We start from the raw sequence: 17,740 nt of genomic DNA, 5'->3' as shown, positions 1-17,740 counted from the left end.
GCATCTTATTCACTTCCACGTCTGTTAAAGTTACAGCATTAAGGGAAGGGAAACTTCAAAAAGTAATTCGAAAAGTGTCGTTCCTAGAGCGTAACTGAAGCGCATCATCGGTGCTGGCTTGTCTAGAAATTATATTTTAAATATTTAATAGGTTGAACATTTAAAAAAAGAGACCGCAGCAATATTCTGGTTGATTTTTATGAATATTAAAAGTAAGTGGTAAAAACTTTTTTCGTTTTTTAATTTTCCTTGCATTCTCAGTTTAACTTTAGCAACTCCCATTTGTATCGATAATAAAATATTTGATTGTCATATGGTTTGTAATAAGCATTCAGGACTTCTTTCTGAACTATAAAAAATAGATTATTCTGGAAACGTATTTGAAATCAGTCAATTTTTTACCAAGTACTTGCTGGTTTTCTTCAACTTATTAACACTGATACTATCGAGCAGCCAGAGATGATTCAGGCAAAGAGCTCCACTGGGAACCTGTTTCAAATCCTGCTTGGAATGCACAATCAGATACTTGGCAGTGAGTGCATTTCCCGTTATTTTACCTTTGCACGTGATGATCAGTTCCCGCAGTTGATCCTGTGGTACCTCGCACCTCTGTGACACGTAAAACGGACCACAGTCGGCGAACAGTTCCATGCGATATCGGGGTCCAAAGGCTTGCCGCTCGCTCCGGCAAATTTGGACGGCAGCGGTAAAATCCCTCACCTCGAACTGTTCCTCAGGTAGCCAGGTGCCCGCGCGGGCGGATTGCTCGATCCATTCGTACCGTACGATCCAAAGCCCACGGATCAGTGCTCTCAGGATGTTGATGGTTCGCCTTGGTTCCAGCGTGACTAGGTGGGTTGTCCGGTCGGTTACGTTGCTGTCCATGGTGAATCCACCGAGAGCAGAGACGGTCTGTTTTTGGGAAGCATCGAGAATTGAGTAAACCTTCGGGTTTGAGGGGTAAGGTTAAATAATAAACGAAAATCGAAACTGCTGTTACTGTCTTACTGTAACTTTTGATCATTTGAATAATTTTCAACACTTTTGTTTTCGATTTTAGTACCATAATCTTCGTTATACGCTGTTGAATCTGAGTTATTACTATAAATTGTAACACACTATTTTATAAATATAATTGAATGAATTTTTTAAGCATGGAGAAGAAAACCATAAGTATGAGATATGCAATCCATAAGTGACTCGGTGGTAATTTCCCCCCTTCAAGTCATACGTAAAACTAATGGGAAAACATGTACAGGAACCGGTAACAATCCAATATAACACACTTTTAGCAATATTATCAACTGAATTACAAACAATCGCTGAATTTGTAGTTGCGTCTCGGGCAATAATGAAAAATACAAGAGCTACATCCAGTACTTCCAAATCTATAGCCAACACCATCAGCGAGCAAGCAGCTTGTGAAGAGCTGCAGAAGGGGGCACGTGAAGGAAATAGCGGAACTCTAGGAGTTCATAAGGGACAAGGAAAACGTCCACACTACAATCCAGTTCGTAACAAATACCGTCGAACGAGAGCAGACCACGCAGAGGACGCGAACTGAGAACGCCGAAAAAACGCTTATCAAGGCCAAGACGAAAGTGGCATCCTAAGGAAGCGCAAGTGACACCGAACGGTTTCACATCCGATGAAAAGAATAAGGAAGACACCTGAAGTTGAAGAGAAGAAAAAAAACCTAGGAATGGTCAAGAGATGAAGAGATGATCTGAAACTGTAAGCCGCGTTGGCATACTGCCGTAAAACAGGCGACGAAGCTGAAATCGCAGAAGGGAATGAAAAAGAAACCTGATGAGAATAAAATAGGAGTATCGATCGTCGAGATGAAGGAAAAGGGTACTTTCCTTTCAAATTATGCTTTTTCGAGATTAAGTAGTTTTTGAATAGCTGTTGAGGGGTTACACCACTATCGCATTTTCAACAAATCGAAATTTCTTTTATTGGTTCAAAATGTGGTCTTGAAAATGATATAACAATAATAACCGCAGGCGACAGTAATTGCTAAATGTTCTAATTTTCAATTCTGCCGCAACGCCTTATATGTAAACCCCGAGCGCACTGAAAATTTTAACTGCTTTTTTCTCGAAATCACATTTATGGAACTGGTCGAAAACGTAACTCGAACAAATAATTTTTTATCGCTTTGAAATATTCACAGTATAATCAGAATTGATCTCTTGTTCATGTTAGAAAGTTGAATACTTCACGGTGACGTCACAAATGAACTGAGTATTCATTTTTGACAGTTCGCTTGTACTGTTTACATGGACTTAGAAAAATTCTTTACGTTTTGCTTCGAGCGAATCTAGTCGTCCACAAATTTTTCTAACTCCATGTAAACAGTACAAGCGAACTGTCAAGAAAACTAAGGTTAACTGTGTCTGTAAAGAACCTAATTCTCGGTGGTTTGTTTGCTTTGTCACATGCGTGAGTGCGAGTGCAACGGGTGCTCATTTGTTACTTTCGAACTCACGTAACTTACATGTAGATAGGGCACCGAGAATTAGGTACTTTACGGATACAAAGAAACCCCGCACCGCTCTCCTTCGGCGAGATAGGAGTTTGGGTCAAACCCAACAAGCTACTCATAAAACATCACGTTGCGAAGAATCGGGAAGAAAAGGCGGATCGGAACAATCGGCCAAAACCCACGTAACGCAAAAAGGACAACTATTGGAAACTTGGCACATCGAATTGCAAGTCGCTTTGCTTCCCTGGGTTCGAACGAGTCCTACACGATGAGCTGAACACTTGCAACTTCAAAGCCGCATCATTGTAGGAACATTGCTTGGCGGGAAAGAATGAGTGGTAAAGCGGACATCGAGCAGTTACATTCTACTAGAGCGACGGTACAACAAACGAGTTGGGAATCAGCTTTGTAGTGCTGGGCAAGATGCGTCAACGCGTAATCAAGTATCAGACGATCAGCGAAAGGATGTTTATGGATTAAAGGCCATTTCTACAACTACACCATCGTCAACGTGAATTGGCCTCACGAAGCGAGACCTGAAAACGAGAGAGATGCCTTTTATGCCCATTTGCAACCCGTGGCAGAATGTGAAGCTTCTCATCAGCAACATGAACGCCACCCTTCAGATCAGCTAATTAACAAACTGAGAACCAAATCGACCACGTTCTAATGAACGGAAATTTCTTCCCCGCCATCACAAATGTTCGCACCTTTCGCAGTGTGAATATATATTCGGAATCGGCTACAGGAAGATCGGGATACTGAGACCATGGATATGTGCCACAGGCCGACATATTTAGAGATATCAATGGAGACCTTCTCACGACCGAGTGTGAGTTGATCGATAAGTGTATGATGACGAACATTAAAAAAGCAATAGACGACGAGAGTTTCGCAAGAATCAGCCTGGTAACATGCGCAGCCAACGACAGATTCCCAGCACCGGATCTACCTATGATCCATGAGGTGACCGGACGGTTGAGGACTGATAAAACCGCTGGCAATGATCAACTACCATGTGAGCTGCTGAAACACGGCAGAGAGGCGTTGGTTAGAGCACTCCACTGGGTGGTTTTGAAGATCTGGGAGAAACAGATTTTACCGGAGGATTGGATGGAAGAAGTAGTATTTCCCATCTATAAAAATAATGTTAAGCGGGATTGCTCTACTAGTTACCGAGCAATCACATTGCACATACGGTGAAAGTAGGTTCATGCTGCGGGAAAAGCCCTTCGACGATGCTCTTCATCTTCTCCGGGCACCGTTCAGGTGGTGCAGCTGGGTCTTTCATCTTTGCCATGGCAACTCTGCAGGCGTCTCGAGAATTCACGTTGGCTGTTGTAGCAAAGCTCCTTAATGTAGGCTTTCTTGCGCAGCTTGAATTTTCCATCGTTCGGTGTCATAACGAGCCCTCTGACATCTTCCCCAAGCTCGGAAGCAACTTATACGTAGATCGGTAATCGTCGTATTGCACCAGACGACCGTTTCTCGGTTTTCCATTCCTCGGTATGGTCACATTGCACGCTCTTGTTATTACTGCCGTCAACTTACATTTTGGTTGAAGAGGATGCCCCAAAATTTAAATTCTTCGACGGACACGTCCTTGTGAAAGATCGCTATTTTCCACCTTCACTGGTTTATGTGTCCCACACGTTATATAAACTATGTCCTGTTACCAATGCTGTACCAGATCGCTTGATAGTCGCTGTGGGTATCTTCTCGTACACTTTTCAGTCCATCTGTCCTGTCACTCCAAGTCTATAAAAATTGACATCAATAATGGAATCCCGGTTTTTCCTGCGTTCAGTGCTGATGGCACCTTTTCTGTAAGAACTACATTTAGCTTTGCTAGTCTTCTTGAACGCCGACGGCCAGTCAAAGTTCTTTTAAATCCAGCGTCCATCCCGAGAATTCTGTAAGTTCCTGGTTTTTGGAATATTTCAGAATAAAATTTCTTCGGTTCCTCGGAAAAGGCTTCTTTGATTTACACAAACTTAGCCTCAAATAGAAGGTTTAATATCCTCGAAGTCTGCTGGTGATTTTCATACAAATCGCACATATTTTTTCATCAAAATTTATCTATTTTAAATAATTATATCCTTTCCTCATATCAGTTAGCTACGAGAGGCCCTGCACTTGACAAAATAGGATAATATTTTGAGCGCAGAGGCCGATAAGATCCGCCATTTGGAAGCAGCCATTTTGAATTTTTGAAAAAAATCATTTTCTAATAATCGATAAATAACGAATAAAAGATAAAAAGCAGACGTTCATGTCTTTTCATTTTTTCGCAAAAAATCTCAAATATTGCTCGGGGAACTTGAATTGCTTATCTATCCTTCCGGTCATCATATCGTACAGAAGATACACTTAATATGTGTATTTACAAATGCGATACGATACCAGGTGCAGAAAGTGCACTAATTACTCGGCAATCTTCTTTCATAGGATTGTCCGCTCAGCAAACCTTACTTCCTGGAGAAAACGACGAGAATGGTGCGAGAGTAGTGTGTACAAGGCCAAGTTCTCCCTGGCTGGTACTAAAATGATAAGCAAAGGGAAAGTAAGGGTTAGGCCCGGGGTATGGAAATGGAAGCAGAGATCATTATCCTGCTTTTCTTATCAGAACCTAGCACAGCGGCTGCGGGTAAAAACGGCATTAGTAACATAGCTAATTTATGGTATATATTATTTACACCGAAGTATAACACCAATCAAGTTTAAATGATCTCTCATTCGCACCTTTATAGCCATTCAGAATGATCATTGTGAGTCATATCACATAATGAATTGTTATCAACGGCATCTCAATAAATTGGTGTCTAACGCCGCACAAACTTATAAAGGAAAATGACCCTTGAAAGGCTTTTCAGAATAGCTGCGTCACAAAACTGAAAACTAAAAAATGATAATAAAAATAATTCATCCTGTCCAACGATAGCTCAATTTAAAACTTGTGGCAGGAAAATCGGATGGTTCGGCAGACTAAATATAGCGAACAAAAATTTGCTTCCGTCCGTTACAATGATCTATATACTTCTGTTTTTTAGTCATTACAGTGTTGCTAGTTTTCAAATTCGGGCATTGGGTATCCGGAATAATACGACAAATCAAAAATACCAAAAATACAAAAGAAATAAAGATATTCACCTCATTTGCATCATTCATTCACGCCCCCGTTGATAATTCAGTTTCAACCGTTTCACCCGTTTCGACAGCAACATTCGCTACTCCTCGTTTATACTCTCCGTTTACCGTTTTAACTGTCACCACTCGAACAATATTGTCTTCGCCGGGATGTACAGCAACAATGCGGCCTCGTTTCCATTGTTGCGTAAGTAAGTTTTCTTCCACTAACAAGACCATCGCACCAATCTTGAAATTCGAGTTAACCTTCGTGTTCCACTTTTGGCGGCCTTGCACATGATGAAGGTATTCGCGCGACCATTTGTTCCAAAAATGTTGATTCATCAGCTAGAGATGCTGATACCTGCTGAGACGCCCTACCCGGTCATCATCATAAGACGGCATAGGTAAAGCCACACCAGAGCGCCCGATCAAGAAATGGGATGGTGTCAGAACGGAATAGTCGCTGGGGTCCTCTGACATTGGGCACAATTGTCGCAAATTGAGAATGGCTTCCGTTTGCGCAAGAAAGGTGCTCATTTCCTCAAAGGTAAGTCGTGTCTCACCTACAACCCTCTTGAGATGGTATTTCATAGATTTCACACCCGGTTCCCAGATTCCACCAAAGTGTGGGCTTCTGGGGGAATGAAATGCCAGCGGACGCCCTTAGTACTACAGAATTCCTTTACCTTTAAATCATGCTGCTGGTCTTCGAAAAGTTGCTTGAGCGCTGCTAACTCATGGTTTGCACCAACAAAGGTAGTTGCATTGTCACTGTATATATCACTCGGCAGTCCACGACGGCTATAAAAACGTTTCAGGGCTGCTATAAAATTATTCGCCGACAAACTTGAAACCAACACGAAGTGTATAGCCTTTACTACCAAGCAAACAAACACGACAACGTATCCCTTGTATACCTTCGTACTTCGGCCTCCGAACTTAATCATAAACGGAGCAGCGTAGTCTATTCCAACCTTGGAGAAAGGTTGCGATGGATTCACTCGAGCTCCTGGAAGATTGTCCATGTATTGTACACCCGGTTTCGGACGCTGTCGAGCACACACCTCACATGCTGAAACAACCTTCTTAATCAGCTGCTTTACATGGACCGGCCAATACTTCTCATGAACGATAGCTAATAGTCCATTTTAACCAACGTGGAAGTGCTCCTGATGCAAATCTCGCACAATCGTCTCTGTGATGTGTTGTTTTTGTAGCAACAGCACTTGATGTTTACCATCGTACGGAATAGCTGAATATTTCAAGCGACCACCGACTCTGATTAGACCATCATCACCAACAAATAGCGCCAGATTTCGATACGATGTATGCTGAGCAGAACTTGTTTTCAATACCTTCAGAACGTCACTATATGCTTCACGTTGAATAAGCAATAAAATTGACCTCTCTGCCCGTCTGTTTTCATCGGCTGTAATCTCACCAATTTTATGTATTTTATGCACCTTATAATCGATGTACCGATGAACGTACACCCACGCTCGTTTGATCCTTTTATAGTTGCTTAGTCTATTGAGCACTATCGGTTGGATCGAACTTACTACCGTTAACACTACAGCTGATTTGATTTCAGGGATCATGGATTCATCAATCGACTCAGGTTCACACAATGTAGGTTGTGGTTCCCATAACATGTGTGCACCACACCACCACTGTTTCCTTTGTAGCAAACCTTGAGGTAATTCTCCTCTAGTTATCACATCAGCAGGATTGTCTTCGGATTGTATGTAGCCCCACTGATAGTTCTGCGTCAACTCTACAATTGCAGCAACACGGTTGGCAACAAATTGATTAAGTGTGAGAGGAGACCTTTTCAGTCAACATAAAACTATTTGGGAATCACACCACAATTTGACAGCATCGAATGAAATATTCATCGCGGAAACCACTTTCTGTACCAGATCGGCCAACAGCCTTGCATCACAAAGTTCGAGTCGTGGAATCGTTGTCGGTTTGAGTGGAGCTACACGAGATTTGCTGGCCATCAAGTTAACGTCGATTGTACCATCCATAGCTACGCTTCGAACATATATAACGGCTCCATAGGCGCGCTTGGAGGCGTCCGAGAAACCATGCAGCTCCAGAGTAATCGCTTGAGCTTGTGTCACACAACGAGATTTACGCATTTGATTCACAGCCAAAAGTTGCTGTCGAAATAAATTCCATTTTCTCATTAGGTCCCCTGGCAGCTCTTGATCCCAATCAAGACCAAGGCGCCAAATGTCCTGCATCACTAATTTGGCATATACTCAAGACTCAAGAAACCGAGCGGTTCGAAAAGCTGTCCGATTTCCGATAACACCTTGCGCTTAGTCGGCACCACTCCGCAATCGTCTGGAGCCACACGGAATATAAAGTAATCATCCTGGGGGTTCCAGATCAACCCCAACGTCTTGATACTGTTGTTTATACCCGATTCATCAAAGCTGACTTGTTTCTCTTGCAGTTCCTTAGGAATGCTGTTTGAACAAAACTTATGCACTTCAAAACCACCACGACGTAGCAGCTCTGATAATTCCGAATAGATACGAATGACTTCTTCAACCGACGAGCTACCAGTGAAGAAATCGTCGATGTAACTCTCTTCCGTAATGGCCTTTCTTCCTAGCTCAAATTCTTCACCTTCGTCAGTGGCCAGTTGAATTAATACTCTCGTCGCATGATGAGGTGAGCTAGCAATGCCATATGTGACTGTTTGCAGTTCGTACACTTTTAGCTGCCCGTTATTATCCCACCATAAAATTGGTTGAAATTTGCAATCATCCTTATGTAGCCTTACTTGCCGGTACATTTTTGAAATGTCGGCAGTTAGCACCACCGGGTGGATGGAGAATCGGAGTATGATCGAGACGATGTCATTTTGCACCGTAGGCCCAACCAATAGCGTGTCATTGAGGGATTGCCGACGCATCGAAAACCACTCTTGTTTTTGTAGTCAAACTCGACGCCTTATACACGGCATGGTGTGGAATGTAGTAGCCACCACCATCCGTGCACTGAATAGCCTCCGACATATGACCTAAGGCTAAATACTCGGACATAAAATTATAGTACTCATCATGCTTGACTGGGTTTTTTGCTAGTTGAATCATTAGCTTGTTGAGGCGTTTTCGAGCAGCGTCATAAGAATCACCAAGTTGACATTCCATGCCATTGAATGGCAGTCGCACTACATATCGACCGGAGTCGTCACGGTAGTGTCATTTTCAGCTGCTGTCGTAGCTTTTTCTGGGTGAACGTTTTCCAATTCCCAAAACTTCGTCATCGTTTGATTGAGCATCTCTTCATGGCGGTTAAGCTGGTATACCTGAGAATATTGCTGGGTGTTCTTGATTGGTACCGAACCTGCTACGACCCAACCTAGTTCCATTTCTGCTAACGTAACACCGTCGACGCCGAACTTCAATCGACCCTTTTTTATTATTTATTAGGTTTTTTATTACCTCATTTCCGATGATCATGTCTATTTCACCTGGCGAATGGAACTTAGGATCAGCGAACCGCAGGCCGGATGGAATCAGTCACAATTGGGCATCAATCTCAGCAACTGGAAGATTTGAGGTTACTCGTGGAACGACCAGAAAATCAAGCATGGCCGAGGTAAACGAATTGGTGCAGGACCGGAACTTTGTTGCTAATTGATACTTGACTCGTGTTTCGATGTTGTTCAAGCCTCTGATAGGAAAGTCTACCAGAACCATCCTCAATTGCAGCTTTCCTGCTAATTTCTCGTTTATAATGTTACTGTCGGATCCAGAATCCAATAGAGCACGACCGAATTGCCTTTTCCAGTAACCAATACTTGGGCCGTCGATAAAACGACTTGCTGTCTGGCACCACCAATGTTAGCACAAAGAGTTGTAGCACTGTTTCGCTGTTCAGGAACCTTCACAGAAAACTTGCATTACCTAGCAGTAGGTAATTTTAAATCTGTGCATCAAACTTCCTCCAACGAAAAACGAAAGAGAGGGAGTCCAAATTTACCCAAAAATAATGAGATATTCCCCAAAGCCGACTAAACTTCATCCCATTAATTTGAGTAAAAAAATCATTCCCTCTCCCTTGTTTTCCGGTTGTGAAATAAGGACAGCAAATTAAAATTACCTACTGGTAGGTAATGGATTTTAAGTGTGTTCGGCTGCTTCTGAGATTGTAAATCGGATTCTGCTTCATGTTCTTCGTTGTTTGCGTGCTTGCCTGGACTTGCCACACCGAGAGTGTCATTTCTGTGAAGCATGCTGTGGTACCTACGACCGCAACCTTGCGTTTTACAATTTTGCTCCGACGGACATTTGCTGACTCAATGTTTGGCCTTCAAGCAATTGAAACACAGGACTGCCTTGACCACAAAAGCTTTTCGTTCATGCAGGGGCATAGCTTGAAACTTGGCACAGCGATAGATCGAGTGCTCTGCTTTGCAACATGGGCATATCTCCTTTGCTACCTGTACAAACGAGTTGGAAGGTACGTGTGACTTCTGATTCATTGGCTGCCTGATGTGCCGCTGGCTGCTGGGACCGATTCGTCCGCTGCAGTATACGCCCTCGCTCGCGCAAGAAATCAATGAATTCAATATTAATTCGTCAAAAGGGCGAAAGTGTTTTTTATAAACAAACTTGTTTAGCTCATTAGTCTGCTGCAGAGTGGAATTGCGTTAATGTAGAATTTTACCCTTCGTAGAAGTAATTTCAATAGTTTTCTGCTTTGAAATTATAGTAAATTAAGAGAAACCATCAAAACAAAAGTTTGTTTACAAATCTTATTCGCCCTTTTGCAAATTTAATATGGAATTCTTCAAATTCAGGAAGCTCGCCACTACCCAACTTTGTTTCCCACTGCTCCTGTGTCTCTTTGTCGAGTTTTTTGTACAGCACGTTTACCAGTATGAGTTCTGCCAATCCTTCGACGGGATATCCATGGCCGTTCAAGGCATCGGTATGTTTACCGCAAAGCTCAACTAGCATTGAAAGCGACTTGCCACGATTATCTCGAGTGATTTTCGGACAGTCCAAGATAGCGTCGATATGGGTGTCCATAATTAGACGCTTGTCTTCATAGGCATCTTCCAGGATCTTCCACGCGGTGGCATAATCACTGTTGTTAACCACTTCTTGATCTATTTTATCTTTTGCTTCACCAGTGAGCGAGTTTTGTAGATGCAGAATTTTCATAGCATCACTTTCGTTTGTGTACTTAGCCATGATACTCTGGAATAAGCTTTTGAAGCTGTACCAGTTGTCGAGAGTATCGTTAAAAGTTGGAAATGGAGCTTGGAGGTGAGGAGCTGGACTCTGTACATATACTGGAGCTATCTGTGCCTGTGAGGAAGGCAGCGAAACCGGAACATGCTGAAGCTCTTGCACTTTTAATTGCTGCTGTACTTGGTCGATTCGCGTCTGCAGCGTCACGTACACATCATTATGAATCGTTTCGAAGTTGGCATATTCAAGTCTCAAGGCATCGCGTTGTTTTTTAGTTACCAAAGAGACCATTTCGTAAACCTTTATAAATTCATCCGCTGTTCGGCGCAGTGTTTCTACGTGACGCTTTAATAGATGAACGCTGATATTTTCCTCCTGCAACGTTTCACGCATTCGTAGCAACTTGTCTGTTAGCAGCTCCTGCCGGTCGACAAGAATCTCTAAATTCTGCGCCATTATGCTATTTGAAATTAATGCCTGCTGTGCGGCCTTCTGCTGGGCAACGGTCGGGATACGATCCACTCCGCCTTCTTCCCTCCCAAGTGATCCTGTGAGCGCGTCGAGAACGTTTCTTCGTTGAACTGTGCTCGACGATCTACGGGGTTTTTCCCTTTCACTCATCAATAATTTTCAGTCTCTTCTTATTTTATATAATCACACGCGACACTAAGTCCAATTTTTCGTGCCACGGGCACACTCTTGTCGAATCACTTCAACAATTGATTTTCGCCAAGATGGCGTGCGTTCAATCCTTTGTGCCACGGGCACACTCTTGTCGAGCCGCGTCAATAACTACTTTTCGCCAAGATGGCGACCGTCCAATGTTTCGTACCATGGGCACACTCTCGGTGGCGGAGCGCCACCAATGCGTAATTTGGCTTTGTGCCGATATTAGCGCACGATGCAATAAACACTTTGCGAATTGCCGGAAACCATACGAAAATCCTCCAAGATCCGGGAGAACGGACCAAAATGTCCAACGATAGCTCAATTTAAAACTTGTGGCAGGAAAATCGGATGGTTCGGCAGACTAAATATAGCGAACAAAAATTTGCTTCCGTCCGTTACAATGACCTATATATTTCTGTTTTTTTAGTCATTACAGTGTTGCTAGTTTTCAAATTCGGGCATTGGGTATCCGGAACAATACGACAAATCAAAAATACCAAAAATACAAAAGAAATAAAGATATTTACCTCATTTGCATCATTCACATCCTCATTCCTTACAATGACAAAAAAAAATCTCAAATATTGCTTGATTTTCCGCCGGATCCAGGTCCCCTTAAATCAGTCGTAAAAAACAAGGTCTTTTCAATCCACCTCCGTCCCAGTGCTAATCGAATGATACAAAAGCTTCCACAATATAGTAATGGCAATAATGTTCCTCAGACCATAACGAGTTCCGTAAACCAACCCGATGCAGCAATCCACCACTTAAGACTGTAACTGATATAGACAACAAAATAAAACCCAACATTCAGACATCTCCCAGGTGTCAGCTTCGCGCTCCTCCTCTAAACCAATCAAAAGAGTTGACAACCAGTGGGACTAAAAAGCCCTCCTACCACCACCACCCCTCCCCACCCATCAAAAACAACCAATCCATCTTTCAGTAGGAATACACAGCCATGACACCCGAACCAGCAAGAACAGAAACCGCCAGTCGAAGGCCACAGGCCCAGTACCATCCATTGAGCGTGTGGCTTTCCGAACGGGTACTGTTCCCGCCCCAACACTCTGAAGGTACTACCCAATCAATTGACTAGCATCATGAAACACCGGCCACTGCGCCAACCAGAACAACCAACGTGACAACTCTTCATAATCAAGTTGACTAAAATCCAAACTTTAAACATTTTCCACAAAAAACGCCTTTGATGTACGATTTTTTTATATCTCCACATCAGTGTTTATAAGTCCAACTAAGAGGACAAACTAATGATAAATTACAGTGGAATAGAGTAAAAACGATATACTTATTACACTCAAGCTATAGTGGGTGTAGCACCATCTACGTTTAAACGTGAAGATAGTTATCAGAAAGAAGAATTAATAAACAGAACAGAAACAAATCCAATCCAACTAAAGACCGCATATGTCCGAGACTCATAGCCTTTAACATTTATAGAACAGTTATTATTTGTTTGAATGCAAAACGAAACTTGAAAAATCCATGTATTACTGAACACACGATAATAAGAAATAAAAACACTTACCATTCGATATCAGTTAACAAGCCAGAAACGTTTGGTGGCTACATTCGCCTTGGTGTCTAGATTGGGTTCATTTCTTTTCCATTCATTAGATTCTCCAACTAATACGCACTTCACTGTTATAGGATATTTTTTTATTATTAAATTCATGTCACATTCAAAGTTCATAATTACAATTAGAATGGAACAGCATTGTTTTCACAATGTAAAAAAAACAGGCCATTCACAAAAAAGGCGCGATTCTTGGATTAGGAACAAAAAACGAAAGAATTTCAAATAAAGAACAAGAACAAAGCTAGTAAATATCAAACTACTGCAATCGTACCTCTTTAACGAAGCTGTACTGGGCGGCGTGCAGATTAGTGGTCGCCAGATGAAACGGAGCTGCTTTCGCGGCCACTGTCGATAGCTGCTGCGAAGCCGTTATGGTCGGTAAGCCAGCACCGAGTCCTAGTGCTTTCATGGTCCGTGCTTGGGTTCCCATGACTGGTCGAGCTGTTGTCACTGGCGGCTGCGATCGGATAATGCTGCTACTGCTGCGACGACTGTTGCTGGTGGCAGTACGTGTTTCGAACAACATTGTACTACGGCGGGCTGTAGTTCTGATGCTGGGTACGGATTTGGATGGCTGGGATAGAGCCGCCGGGGCAAGAGAGCGACGTTGTGATGCTGCTGGAGTTTTATTAATTACTGGTGTCGCTGCTGCGGTGCTTTTAGCGCGTTTAGATGGGTTTTCCTCTACGGTAGTTGTAATCGAAGCTTGAGGAGTAGTGGGAGAAGTTTCCGTTATTACTGGTTGTGCGGTAAAAAGCTTTCGCTTTCGGGCCACCGTGGGTGTGCCGAGTTCCGCTGAAACCGCTGTCCGGCTTAAGTCTAAAGATGTCTTATTGAATTTAACAGTCTTTTCGGTAGATTTGGAAAGTTTCCGATAAAAAGTGTCAAGCGAAGTCTGTCGGCTGAGCGACGATGGCCTTTGTGGAGGCGATAGCAATGACATATCTGTCGAGTTCGCACGGGTAACACTCGCAGCTGTTTCGCTTGCGTTTTCCGCCTGTTTAGATTGCTTGTTAATGTGGGACAGCCGCTTGTCAATGATATCCATGGAAATGTCGAAAATCGTTTTGCGTCGTTCACTGACCGGAGTTTTGGACGAGTTGAACGTCAGATTAGACTGATACTCTTCAAGAAGAGTTTTGTTTCTCATACGGTTTTCAGATCCAGGAATATTCAACAGACCTGTATTCCGTATCGGGGTCTGCTGCATATCAGTCGAGGCGCCGGGTGTGTACATAGTTTTTCTTCTTTGCAACGAATTCGTGACCAGAGGAGTTTTGCTAGTAGCCGTTGAGCTGGCAACAGGCGTGAACAGTGAACTGTGTCTATTTTCATCGCTGTTTTGCGGCTTGTCAGTCTCGTCATATACTCCAGGAGTGTACAGCGTTCGGCGTCGATTTGTACGAAAAGCTTCGAGAGTTTTACTATCGAGCTCAGGAGTTTTTGTTTTCCAGGAGTCATTTATCACATTTCCAGGTGTGTTGCGGTGATTGGTCACCTCTACACGAGTTAATTTATCAGTCTTCTCTGATGATTGCTCCATCTTACTCGGTGAGTAGATGGTTTTGCGAACTTTAGCGTTCAAGGAAGTAATCTGCTGAACACTGTTCGAATTGGTACTGTTAGTTTTACAGAGTTCCATTGCTTTCGGGGTGTTAATAGTGTCCTGCTTTTTTGGAGGACTATTTTCCTTCATCGAAGCCAGCATAGTCTTTCTTCGGTTTCTGATGGGTCTACCGTCGGAAGCTGGATTTGTCGGTGCAGGAGATTCAACTTCCTCCTCTACACTAGTTACTCTAGGTGTGAATAAAATCGTTTTTCTGCGCTGTCTCACTGTCGCCGGTGATGGCTTAGAAACTACGTCCTTGCTGGAACTGCTACTTGTTCGTCTAGCAGGTTTTGCATCGGAAGTTGTTTGCTTCTCGAGTGATCTATTAAAGAGTGATTTACGAATCCTACGTTTTGGGACCTCTGGAGTAGTATTTGATTCTTTCTCTTTGCTTGAATTGGATACCGCGGCACCTCCGGTAGGCTCTTCAGGAGCAAGGGTAGGTGAGTTGCGAAACCGTTCTAGCAACTTCATCGGTCCGGTGAGAAACTTATCAAAATCATCCTGTGGCTCCGGAGTGTTTTGGTTTTCCCGTTGAAACTCGTTTAGAATCCGTTCTAAGCCTTCGTCTTTGCGCATCCGATGTAGTACTGGAAGTTTTCTCGGTGGAGAAATGATAGAAGAGGAAACGCCAGGGCCACTGATCGCGTTGACCGGGACAAGCGCCGAACGCTTTTTACCGCCAGAATTGACCACTTCTTCTGCTCTGGGTTGCATTGATTTTTGACGCTATTGAGAAAAAAGAAATGCATTATGATGGATGTTTCGTGTTATACTGTATCTTCCAAATAAGTGTGCAAAATTAGAGTGTGCACATTTGTGAGTTGATCTAAATTGGTGTAAAATGTGCAATTGTAATCTTACCCTGATCTTTTTAAATAACTCTGGATTCTCATATCGCTCTTGGTTGGAAATTGGAAAATCTTCCGGGTTCATCAGACAAATATGTCGTTTGCAGGCTTCGATCCACAATATAGACACCACCGGAATGTTCATCTTCTTCGCTTTCTGGTAAGTGGAGAGGAGACCATCTTTGAAGATGACGTGCGTTGTATCTCTATGTAGAAAAAAAACAATGCAATCCCGATGTCATAAGAGTAAAACAATAAAAAATTACCTATACAATCGATCATTAACTTTAGCACCTAGCGAAGCAACATGATCCTTGATCCCGTCGGAACGATTATCGGTCCCGGAACGTACCTCCACGTAGATGCAAACACCGGCCATAATATCCTGGATGGTTTTTTGGTTTGGTGATTTTCGTTCATCTGCCGTAATGATATCCTGCTCTTCGTGAGGAACGTCAAACGGATCATATGCGTTTCGTTTCGATGGGGATTTAAGAGCCCGCAAGGCACGAATCCTGGTAGTCGCCGAAGGACTCCGTAGGTCCTTATATAGTCGAGCCAGTCGGGGATTGCTTTGGTAATCCACTGCACTAGGTGGCGTCGTGCAACGAAGCACATCTGAAAAATAATCTATCAATAATTCAACACAATCGTATTAACGATTTAAATCCTACCATCTGATCCGATCAGCTGTTCTGTGTACAGAGGTGTATCGACCGAACTGCAAAATGAAGTTTCCGACGAGTCTGAATCGTGGTTCAGCGACAATGGTTGATCAACCGGCGTGGATAAAATCTTCAACATCAAATTCTCGTGAAGGCTCTTGCGTTTATCAGGTTGAATATTTCCCCTGTCGGGGGTTGCCCCTTGGCTTAAACTTTTTCTGACTGGTTTTCGTCCATTGCTTTCAGGAGGGACATTTTCGACATTGCTTCCGACCGAAATCGAAACTTTTGCATCGAAGTTGACGGTTGCTGCTACCGAATATCGCCGACGGGTGGCTGAGCCAAATAGCGTCGGTGGCGCTACCAATGATGGAGTACCGATTGTTGATTTTCTTGACGCCGTCAGGTCAGGCGTGTAATTTCGCATTACACGGTTCATTGCAAGTATTGGCAAATAAACTTTGCTTTCCACCAAACATTCACTAGCTTACAACTTTATTAACGCGATTTTACTATTAAATGTAAAAAAAACTTGAAAATTTTCGTAAAATAATCACCAATCACAGGCAAATCATTGTGTTCGCTTCTTGTTTTCTCTTTTTTGCTATTGAGTACCAACGGTCTTTTTTGACATGTACATCAAAAGGCGAGTTGCCAGCGAGCTTTCGCTCACTCATGGATTGAAAATGGGGCGAAAAAGCTCCACAAAGTTCAGTGTTGCCGATTTTTTACGTATGTACCGAACAGAGTCCATCCACCGATCGGGTCCCATTCATTTTAATGCTAAAATCGTTTTATTTCCTATATTAAATAGAATTAAGAAATTAAAATTGAAGCCGATCATGGACATATAAGCACTTACAACATTAATATAATATAAAAATTCGTTATGCTTTTTTATTATTTCACCAAATAGTCATTTTTGTATGATGCATCGCATCAAAAGCTGTTTTCGCACTTTTATTATTGCCGCCTTGCAGTTTAAGGAAATAAATTTGTTTTATGGCTAATATTTCAAAGTAATCAATTTACAAACAGAAGGAACAAGACATACGTGTTCTACGTTTTGATCAAATTTTCTGCGAATAAAATTATATTAACCTAGAATTTTCAAAATAAACCATGATCGGTAAATGGGTTTTTGAAAATATAGTCTTCTATTTACCGATCACGAAATAATTAATCGTAAAACATTCAGTCTGCAATTTCCAAAAGGTTTGAATACTCTTATAAGCAACTGTACCCGGCATTAGCTGCAGTGGAACGTTACATGTTAATATATTCCTTTCAAAACATATCTGGTTGAAAATATGCGAAAGCGTAAGGGTATACCCAGAAAATAACCAGTGCTTTCCAATGATGAAGATGCAAGTTGCCGAGTAGGTATCTAGTTGTTATTTCTAGAATGCGTGAACGAGTGTCACTACAGATTCTCTTGATGTGCTAAACTTTGGCTCATGATTTTACATTTAAACACCGTAAAGAGGGTATCTTTGATTACCGAGGAAAC

General features: G+C 42.5%; 2 protein-coding genes across 2 annotated transcripts; both read right to left on the bottom strand.

The window, feature by feature from the left end:
• Window positions 1-363: 363 nt before the first annotated feature.
• Window positions 364-6,845, bottom strand: LOC131688214 (microcephalin-like). Its single transcript, XM_058972386.1, is given in 2 exon segments — window positions 364-912; window positions 5,639-6,845. Coding segments are annotated over 2 exon segments (567 nt in total). The 5' UTR covers window positions 5,657-6,845.
• Window positions 6,846-13,176: 6,331 nt separating this feature from the next.
• LOC131690808 (uncharacterized) lies at window positions 13,177-16,854 on the bottom strand. The gene is made up of 4 exons (XM_058976839.1): window positions 16,240-16,854; window positions 15,832-16,183; window positions 15,579-15,771; window positions 13,177-15,443 (listed from the first exon to the last, which is right to left on the bottom strand). The coding sequence occupies exons 1-4, from the start codon at window positions 16,667-16,669 to the stop codon at window positions 13,362-13,364; spliced, it is 3,057 nt and encodes a 1,018-aa protein (XP_058832822.1). The 5' UTR covers window positions 16,670-16,854; the 3' UTR covers window positions 13,177-13,361.
• Between the last annotated feature and the right edge of the window lie 886 nt (window positions 16,855-17,740).

Source organism: Topomyia yanbarensis, chromosome 3 (assembly GCF_030247195.1).
Source record: "Topomyia yanbarensis strain Yona2022 chromosome 3, ASM3024719v1, whole genome shotgun sequence".
Taxonomy (NCBI): Eukaryota; Metazoa; Arthropoda; class Insecta; order Diptera; family Culicidae; genus Topomyia; species Topomyia yanbarensis.
Note: the sequence above shows the minus strand (reverse complement) of the source record. Positions and strands in the feature narration are given on the sequence as shown.

Bases quoted from the DNA above. Each gene is read 5' to 3' on its own strand.
- LOC131690808 (XM_058976839.1), bottom strand. From the start codon at position 16,669: ATGAACCGTGTAATGCGAAATTACACGCCTGACCTGACGGCGTCAAGA. The intron at 15,772-15,831 runs GTAATTTTTTAT...TTTTCTACATAG, and splicing joins GTTAATGATCGATTGTATAG to AGATACAACGCACGTCATCT. The intron at 15,444-15,578 runs GTAAGATTACAA...TTTTCTCAATAG, and splicing joins AGTTATTTAAAAAGATCAGG to CGTCAAAAATCAATGCAACC.